Source organism: Marmota marmota, unplaced genomic scaffold (genome assembly GCF_001458135.2).
Source record: "Marmota marmota marmota unplaced genomic scaffold, marMar, whole genome shotgun sequence".
NCBI classification, from domain to species: Eukaryota; Metazoa; Chordata; class Mammalia; order Rodentia; family Sciuridae; genus Marmota; species Marmota marmota.
In genome coordinates, this window is record NW_026000026.1 from 25,717,797 (window position 1) to 25,727,018 (window position 9,222).

A 9,222-nucleotide genomic window follows, 5' to 3' on the forward strand; every position below is an offset into this window, starting at 1 on the left:
GGTTCGATCCTCAGCACCACATACAAACAAAGATGTTGTGTCCACCGAAAACTAAAAAATAAATATTAAAAAAAATAAATAAATAAATAAAAAATAAAAAATAAAAACCCTGTCAACTCGATATTATGTTGACTCTCTCTGCACATCTGTGATAGGCTTTATTATTTGCTTGTATCTGGCTGCTTTCCTCACGCTTGTCATGAATCCTCCACAGGGAAGCTATTTCTCTGCCCGTTAATATTGGGCTTGAGGGCTGGGGATGTGGCTCAAGCGGTAGCGCGCTCGCCTGGCATGCGTGTGGCCCAGGTTCGATCCTCAGCACCACATACAAACAAAGATGTTGTGTCCGCCGAAAACTAAAAAATAAATATTAAAGTTCTCTCTCAAAAAAAAAAATTGGGCTTGACCTTGAGCGACAGACCATATTGTCTAAAGATGACCATTCACAAGCATCTCAAGTCTTGTGATCCTGATGTCCTTATACTAAGCAGTGGGATCCATGTCCTCTTCCCCTTGAACCTGGGTGGACCTCTGGGGCTCAGGGAAGTCATGCTATGTGTCTTCTGAGGTTAGAATATAAAAAGGCAATGTCTCTCCTCCTGGCTTTCTTTGGACACTTGCTCTTGGAACCCAACCACCACCATGCTTTGAGGGAGCCCAAAGTAGCCCCTACAGAGAGACCACTGGATGCCACACGAGGTATTCCTACTGAACTCACTTCCAGCTGAGGTCCCCGATGTCAGCCTGCGTCAACCACCCAATGTGTAAGTGAAACACCCCCAGACAGTTCTGGCACGGCCTTTGAGTGTTTCCAGATGAAGCCCCACTTAGCAGACCTAAGTGGTCTCCACCGTACCCCATCAGAACTCCTGACCCACAGAATCTCTGAGCAGAACAAAACGGTTGTTTCGTGCTCTTCCGTGTGTTCTGGGGTGGTCTGTAATGCAGCCACCCTCACTAGAGTGCTGTGGTTGGTGGATTTACTGCTACTTCTCTGTGCGCTAGTCTAAGCCTGGACATGAAGAGGGTCCCCACTCGTCTCTCTGCCTCCTCAAAGTCTTCTGCCATGAGAAGAACATGCCCTAGGTGCCCGCTGGTCCCACACCATGGAGACACAGGGAAAAAGCCTGAAGCCAACTACAGGCTGAATCATGTCCCGTCAAATTCCTACATTGGAATTCTAACCTCCAGGACCTGGGAATGTGACTGTTTTGGGGGAATAGAGCCTTTGAAGAGGTGAGTAAATTCCATTGAGGCCATTGAGGAAGTCCCTGATCCAATCTTTAGTACTGAAAAAAAAAAGTACTATGAAGGTACTAAGATGAAAGAATGTGAACTGGCTGGGGATGTGGCTCAAGTGGTAGCGCACTCACCTGGCATGCGTGCAGCCCAGGTTCGATCCTCAGCACCACATACAAACAAAGATGTTGTGTCCTCCGAAAACTTTTTAAAAATAAGTAAATATTTAAAAATTTTTAAAAAAGAATGTGAACTAACCTTCAAAGAAGAGTAGATATGATCAGGGGAGGGAGAAGGGAAATGAAAGGGAAGGTATGGGAATGAGATTGATCAAGTTGTTTTGTGCATGTACAAATATGGTACAATGAATCCATTGTGTATAATTATAATGCACCAATTTAAAGAGTAGATATAAAATACCATTATGCAGAAGCAAGACCTACATAGAAAACACTTAGGGGCTGGAGTGTAGCTCAGTGGTAGAGCACTCGCCAGGCATGCACGGGCGCAGTCCCTAGTTATGCAAAAGAACTTGAAACAAAACACCCAGGTTGGAACACATTTCTGAATATTTCTGTAGCTTCTGCCTCATTACCTTCTGACTCTCATGTCCACCCAACAGGCTGGGAGAGCTGGCAGGAAGGTCCCCTACTGCTCTCTTCTCTGTGTCCCTGCCATCTCTCCACTCAAGGCAGATAGAGCCTGGGGCCAAGAAAGCTGCTTTCTCAGATAAATTAAATTAATGTTCAAGGTTTCCCATACTTTTTTCCCAATGTCCTCCAGATCCATCTTCCTGTCCTTTCTCTGCTTTCCTCCGAACTCATCTCTTTGGCAGAGGCACCAAACCTCCAGGACCTGGATGGTCTCTTGCTCCCCACCTTCCCTGGTTCATCTCTTCCTTTTCCTCTTGGTGTGACAGCTCCACGGACTCCCTTTATTTCTTATGCCATGATCCTCACTACCACAGGGTCTTTGCATATGATTTTTCTCTCCACCTGGAATGCTGTCTCCTACCCCTCACCCAGTTTACATCCAAGCTCTTTTTTTTTTTTTTTTAAATACCAGGGACTGAACCCAGGGATGCTGAACTACTGAGCCACATCCCCAGCCCTTTTTTATTTTTTATATTTAGACAGGATGTCATTAAATTACTTAGGACCTCACTAATTTGCTGAGGCTGTCCTGGAACTTATGATCCTCTTGCCTCAGCGTCCCAAGTTGCTGGGATTACAGGGGTGCACCACTGCCCCTGGCTCATCTTTCACATTTCAGGAAAGAGGACACTTCCTCCACACCCGTCAGTTCCTCAATTGGTTAGTCCAAGTACCATGAACCTCCACTTAGCACACAGTTGTGCTACAATTTATTAAAGCCACCCTCTGGTTGATGTCTCTTTTCCCATTTCAGACTTTCATATTCACAAGGACTGGAAGTCATGAGACTGGACTGAGGTCTCCTTCACTCCATCCCCAGATCCTGGGACACAGTGGGTACATAATGATCAATGAATACTGATCAAATGAATGTTGCCACAACTGCTCTGCCAAGTCCTTCCCTTGGCATCTAGTGTGTCCAAGGGCTGTGCTTCTCAGATCTGTCTTCAAAAGATTGATTGTAGGACCACCCCGGCTGCCGAGGCTAGGACCCCTTGGGCGGCTCCCCGTCAAGGACTGAGCCCTGCGGGGTCACGGGGACGGGGCAGTTGGGCCCAATGCCACACTCCTCTGATGGGCAGCACGGGCTCTGGGGCTCCCTGTTGACCTCCCCAAGACTTCCTCGGTAGTTGTACAAGGTATCAACTGGCGGCGTCTCAGCTCCGGATTCACTCCTCAGTTCCTGCTCCACCTACCGGGGACGAGGCCGCGAGCACGTCTCCTCTACAGGGAGATGCTGAGCTTTGCCGGTAGAGGGCGCTGCAGGGCGCTGCGAAGGACGGGCGGCGTGTGTGTGTGTGTGTGTGTGTGTGTGTGTGTGTGTTCATTCTAAAATTCATCTAACCCCCCACGAGCCCAATGTGCCTCTTAAGCCTCTTGTTGGGGACCACCCTCCTGCCATCCTCCTGACACACATACTTTGGGCTTTGCCTGCACAAACGTGCCCTGATTCCACCTATCCACCCACCAGCCTCAGCCCCACCCCTGGCGCACCTCCCACCAACCTGTGGGCTGCAAACCACAGGTCTCCTGGGAGGTCTAGATCCCAGGGTGGGGAGGGCAAATTGATCCTTCCTTGGTACACCTAAGGTACCTTTTAAAGTTCTCTGTAAAGAGTCACCTTCTTTTTTGGCCGGTGAAGTACCAAGGATTGATCTCAGGGGCACTCGACCACTGAGCCACAGCCTTGTTTTGTACTTTATTTAGAGACAGCGTCTCACTGAGTCACTTAGGGCCTCATTTTTTACTGAGGCTGGCTTTGAACTCGCGATCCTCTTGTCTCGGCCTCCGGAGCCGCTGGGATTACAGGCCTGCACCACCGGGCCTGGCCTGAGAGTCACCCTCTTGTGTGAGCTGCATGATGCTTTGTATTAAGCAGCCTCTGTTTGGGTGGCTCTGTGGTTCCTGCCTCGTGACTGGATTGGGACACACAGAGATGCCCCGCAGTCTGAGGCTAGTTTCAGACTAGAACCACAGTCTGAAGGTTCTCCCCACCTACTGCCACCCCCCTGTCCTTGCCCCTCACGGGCACTGCCTCCCACAAATCTCCTCGCATGGTTGATCTGGGCATTTGTTCCTCAGAGGCCCCAACCTGACACAGCTCCCATCACACCAGGGAGAGGATCCCTGGGCCTCTGTGGGCTCCGCTCTTTGCCCCAAGACCAGTGCCCCCCGCCTGGCCTCCTCTCCCAGGGTGCTCCTGTCAGGGCAGCCTCCTCGAAGGTCCACAAACACACAAGCCCACCTCAGGGGTGTGGCCCTCCCTCTGTCTCCCCTTCCTTCCTTCCTATGGAACCTGGAGCCTCCACTGTGCACTGCTGCACCCTCAGGGTCTGAATGAGTACCCAGGACATGGCCAGGGGCCAGGTGTGGTGAATCCCTTAATCCCAGCGGCATAGGAGGTTAAGACTGGAGGATTGCAAGTTTGAGGCTAGCCTCAGCAACCTAGTGAAGCCCTCAGCAACTTAGCGAGACCCTGCCTCAGAATAAAAAATAAAAAGGACTCGGGTCATGGCTCAGTGGTTAAGCACCCCTGGGTTAAATTCCTGGTACCAAAAAAAAAAAAAAAAGGACCCAGTATACAGTCGGTGCTCAATAAACATTTACTGACTGACTGAGTGCACACCCCTGCCTTTGCCATCCCCTCTCCCTAGAATGTCTTCCCTTCTTCCTGCCCCTTTCCCGGTCCGGCCAGAGCCCCTGCTCCTCCAGGAAGCCCTCCCTGATCGCCAGGCTCTGGGCCCTCGAGGGGGCTTGTTCTCATCTCTCCGCACCTGAGTTTAGGCGCCAGGTACAGGCAGGTGGAGGCTCGAGGTGGAAGAGAAGAGGCCAGCTTTATTGGAGCTCAGGGGAGGGGCGGGAGGGGCGGGAGGGGCACTGGAGGCTGTGGCCAGGGGCCGCTGCAGGGGCAGAGACCTGACAGTCAGGGCAGGCAGGCCTCACTTCCTCCACTCCTTTTTCTCGTAGTCCCACTGCGAGGCCAGGCCTTGCACCGGGTTGCCCTTCATGTCCAGGATGCGCTGAAGCTGCTGGGCCTTCCACTCGTCCGTCAGGGTGACAGGCTTCTCAGGGAACACTGTGGAGAGGGCACAGGGCAGGACAGCCGTGGCTCAGGATCCAGCTGTCCCAGGGCTCCTCCAAGCCAAAGCCCCAGCCCCAGGGTCGGGGGCCCTGCTCTGAGGACCTCCCTCTTCCTATCTGGCCCCCACCAGCATCACTCCAGGGACCTCCAGGTTCTAATCCCAGCCTTGCCTTTGACCCACAGTAGGAACTGGGTCAGGTCCTTCCCCAGCCTGAGCCTCTGGGTCCTCACCTACCTCTGTAGCCAATGGTAGTAGGCGCACTGATTTGAAGACCACTGAATCCAAATCCCAGCTATACCACTCCCTTGCTGTGTGGCCTTGAATAAGTCAATAAGTCACCTCACCTCTCTGAGCCTCAGATTCCTTACCTGTTCAAAAACAGGTCCTATCCTCAAGGGTTGTGGGGATCCAGTGAGTTAGTATTTGTAAAACTACGGGCACAAGTGTGGGTCGGGAGGTCCTGGGGCCACACTCCCAACCTTCTCCTCTCTGGCCCAGCTGCCTCTACAGCCCACCTAGGCTGCCTGGCCTCCATCCCTGGTGCTTCCATCCCAGGGAGGGGAAGGAAAGGCATTGTCTTCACTGGCACCTATTATGTGCCACACTGGCCACACCAGACAGTCCCAGAGGCGGTCTCATTTCACCTTCATGCAGGCCGGGAATTCCCATCACACCGTCACACAGGAAACCAGGCCAGGCCACTGGGTGGATGCCAGGCTTCCTCAATGTCCTCACCCTTTTGTCCAGAGCAATGGCTTCAGGCCTGGGAGAGCCTCGGAACCAGCCAGGGGGCTGTTCTAAGAGGAGTACAGGCTGCGGGTGGAGCCCAGTATGCGGGTGGAGCCCAGTACGGGCGAGGCCTGGGGTCAGCTTCCCAGTACCACAAAGAGAAGGAACCAGGGCAGGGAGGGCGGGTTCCACCCCGAGAGTCCGATTCAGTAGATCTGGAGGGGGCTGGGAACGCACATGTCCAGCAAGGTTGCCGGTGGGGCTGTCCGTCCAGGGACATTCAGAGAACCATTCTTCTGAGATAATAAAACCTCAGCTGGACACATGAGACCCAACAAAAGACTACATATCCCAGCTTCCCTTGTAGTTAGGCAGGATCATGTGAACACCTCTAGCCAATAGGATGCAAGGAGAGGTGGCAGGAGTTGAGCAGCCATCTTGTGTGTCAAGATGGAAGCTACATGTTAAAGATGGCAGAGAAACTAGTCAGAAGGAGCCTGCTTTGTGGAGTCCCAATACTCACCTGGATTGTTTCTTTTTTCTTTTTTCTCTTTCTTTCTTTCTTTCTTTCTTTCTTTCTTTCTTTCTTTCTTTCTTTCTTTCTTTCTTTCTTTCTTTCTTTCTTTTTTTCCCCTAATTGAGCCCAGGGACCATTTACCACTAAGCTCCATTCCCCCAGCCCCTTTTATTTTTTTATTTTGAGACAGGGTCTTATTAAGTCATTGAGGGTCTTGCTCAGCTTCTTGCTGAGGCTGGCCTTGAACTTGCGATCCTCCTATCTCAGCCTCCCAAGTCTCTGGGATTACAGGTGTGCACCCCAAAACCAGCCTCTGAATTATATCTTTAGCCTCATTTTGTGATAAAGGAATAAACCTCTATACTGCTTAAGTTCTTATGCTGGGGATCTTTGTTACAGCAGCTGAAACAACATACTGGAATCTACATGGTTAATACACAGAAAATCAGTAACAACACCCTCATGACCATGTGGCAAGCACTGGCCCAAGTCCCTCTCATTAATCCTCACAAGAACACTGAGACATGGGCGTTATTATTCCCATTGTACAGATGAGGAACCTGAGGCCTTTAGAGGTAGAGTCCCTACATTTCATCCAGGGCAGCCACGTTCTGTCCTTCACCCTCCACCTCTTTGGAGACTTTTCAAGTTTTCAGGTGAGTCACAACATGCCTTCCGTAAGGGTTTGGCCAGTGGCCATGGCCACACGGGCACGGCCCACATTTGCAGCCACTCACCGTAAACCACGCTGCCACCAAATCAGCAGGGCCGTCAACCCAATGAAGAAGAAGACGCAGCCCATCACCGTCTTCCACTCGTTGGAGCGCCGGTTCATCTCCGCGAAGGTCTGGTGGTACTGGAGCCGGTACACTGGGAGCAAGTGGGGTGCAGGGAAGGGGTTCCATTTCAAAGACCCTGAGCCAAGAGTTGACCTCCCCCTTCCTCCAGCAAATGCCATTCATCTGGAAAATCCCCCTCTCCCCTCCCAGTACTGGAGATGGAATCCAGGGGCATTCTACCACCACTAAGCCACATCCCAGGCCCTTTTATTTTTATTTTTTATTTTGAGACAGGGCCTCACTAAGTTACTTAGAGCCTTGGTAAGTTGCTGAGGCTGGCTTTGAACTAGCGATCCTCCTGACTCAGCCCCCTGAGCCGCTGGGATTACAGGTGTGCGCCACCACACAGCAAATGCTTATTGAGATTGTACTACATGCAAAGTGTGGCCAAGAAGTGGTGATGGAGCACTGAATAAGCTGGTTGAAAATTTCTGCCTTTGTGGAGCTTGGGGCCGGACACAAATGGCAAATCTTCAGACAGACTGTGGGCAAGGGCTACTTCAGTTAGAGTGGTCAGAGAAGGTCTCTCAGAGGAGGTGACACTGGAGCGGAGGCTTGAAGAAATCAAAGGGAGTGGAGTAAGAACCAGCAGCTAGTGCAAAGGCCCTGAGGCAGGAAGGGGTGAGTGAAGGGGATTGTGGCTGCAGTAGGATGAACTACAGAAGAGAAAGTGTTGCAATCCGGTGTCAGCAGCAGCCAGATCACCCAGGACCTTGCCAGCCACAGACAGGAGTTTGGATTTCATTCTGAGTTGGGGAGGACAGACTGTAGGAAAGGAGGTGACAAAGCTGTGGTTTTATTTAACCCAACTTTTATCAGGACCGACCCTTGCTTCCCTCACACTGAAGAATGTTTTTATTCTCTACTTTCTTATTTACTGCTTATCCTTCCTACTTGACTCTAAGCTTCAGGGGGACAAGGACCCACTCTTCACTCTTAGATCCCAGCACCTGGAACAGCGGTTGACGGAGAGGAGATTCTTTTTATATGTATATTTTAAATGTATTTAAAACTCATAACTTTTATTTTTGCTTAACCTGTCTTCTACCAGTTGTGAAGTAGCCATGGGTAGGTATCTCGACATAGGATCTAGCCTAGTTGTCAGGAGGTGGGCAGGTTGGGACTGAGCCAGCTGCCCGCAGGGCCACCTGAGCTCTTAGGCCCAGGGTGCTGTCGGGTGAAAGAAGAGAGTGCACAGGAGAGCAGGGGGGCTCCAGGAACTCCTCTTTTCTTTTTCTTTTGCAGAGCTGAGGGCCCCCCACACACTAGGCAAGACACTCCCAGCCCCAGGAACTACTTCAGGTTCTTTCTGGGAATAAGCTGGTTTTCTGGGAAAAAGGCATTCAAAGACCTGACCTCAGGGCGACTTTAGGAAGGAGGCTGACCCCTCTTCCTGTGCTCTCTCTCCTTCTCTCTTTCCTTCCCTCCCTGTGGCTGTGCGGCCTCAGCCAGGGACTCCACCACCCTGAGCCTCTCTCCTCAAGGGTGAGCTGGTGAGAGGACCTGCCTTCCCAGCTGGCTGCACCCTGAGTGTGCAACAGGTGCTCTGTGCTTTAGGATGGGGGAGGAATGTCGGTTTCTGAAATGGAAAGCGGGATGGGAGGGAGGGAGGGGAAAAGAAGGAGAGAGAGATCTGAGAGGACTGGGAAAAGAACTGAGGGGAGAGAACCGGAAATGTGAGGTTTCAGGGCAAGAATGGAGCGGCCTTGCTACCAGCCACGTGCCCAGCGCCTGGCTCGTAGTAGGTGGTCAGTAAGACACCGATGAGTCGGGGGTGGTGACCCACAAGGAATCCCAGCAGCTCGGAAGGCTGAAGCAGGAGGATCGCCAGTTCAAAGCCAGCCTCAGCAACTTAGTGAGACCCTGAGCAACTCAGCGAGATCTCATCTTGAAATCAAATACAGACTAGGGCTGGGGATGTGGCTCAGTGGCCTGAGCGCCCTGAGTTCAATCCCTGGTACTAAAGAAAAAGTTGATGTGTGAAGATGAACTGAGCAGCAAGTTCTTGAGCCTTGAAAAGCTGGGGGTCAGGTGAGCTCCTCCATTTGTGGAATGACACTAAGAAGCTCCGACTATCAAAGGGTCGGTGGCAGGGCACTGTGTGGGCAGGACCTGCCCCCTGCCTCCTGGGATCGGGTCCCAGTCCCAGTCGTCCCCCCCCC

At 51.8% G+C, this 9,222-nt stretch overlaps 2 protein-coding genes across 3 annotated transcripts in view; one reads left to right on the top strand and one right to left on the bottom strand.

Annotated features, from left to right (window-relative positions):
* The window catches only part of Bcl2l1 (BCL2 like 1), a 65,585-nt gene extending 62,816 nt beyond the window's left edge, over positions 1-2,769 (top strand). Inside the window, exon 3 of the mRNA XM_048811137.1 lies at positions 2,647-2,769. Within this exon, the coding sequence (XP_048667094.1) occupies positions 2,647-2,754 (108 nt within the window). The 3' untranslated portion in view covers positions 2,755-2,769. The remainder of the gene's footprint in view (positions 1-2,646) is intronic.
* A 1,938-nt stretch (positions 2,770-4,707) lies between these two features.
* Positions 4,708-7,194, bottom strand: LOC107159065. 2 transcript variants are annotated; one of them, XM_015505640.2, is made up of 3 exons: positions 6,966-7,194; positions 6,041-6,046; positions 4,708-4,968 (listed from the first exon to the last, which is right to left on the bottom strand). In XM_015505640.2, exons 1-3 carry the CDS (start codon positions 7,177-7,179, stop codon positions 4,832-4,834), a joined length of 357 nt encoding a protein of 118 aa, XP_015361126.1. In that variant the 5' UTR covers positions 7,180-7,194; the 3' UTR covers positions 4,708-4,831. The 2 variants fall into 2 exon arrangements, 1 of the variants encoding a protein (XP_015361126.1); XR_007350480.1 differs by lacking the exon at positions 6,041-6,046 and having other exon boundaries at positions 6,959-7,152.
* Between the last annotated feature and the right edge of the window lie 2,028 nt (positions 7,195-9,222).

Excerpts from the sequence above, each read along its gene's own strand:
- LOC107159065 (XM_015505640.2), bottom strand. The coding sequence starts at position 7,179 with ATGGCATTTGCTGGAGGAAGGGGGAGGTCAACTCTTGGCTCAGGGTCT.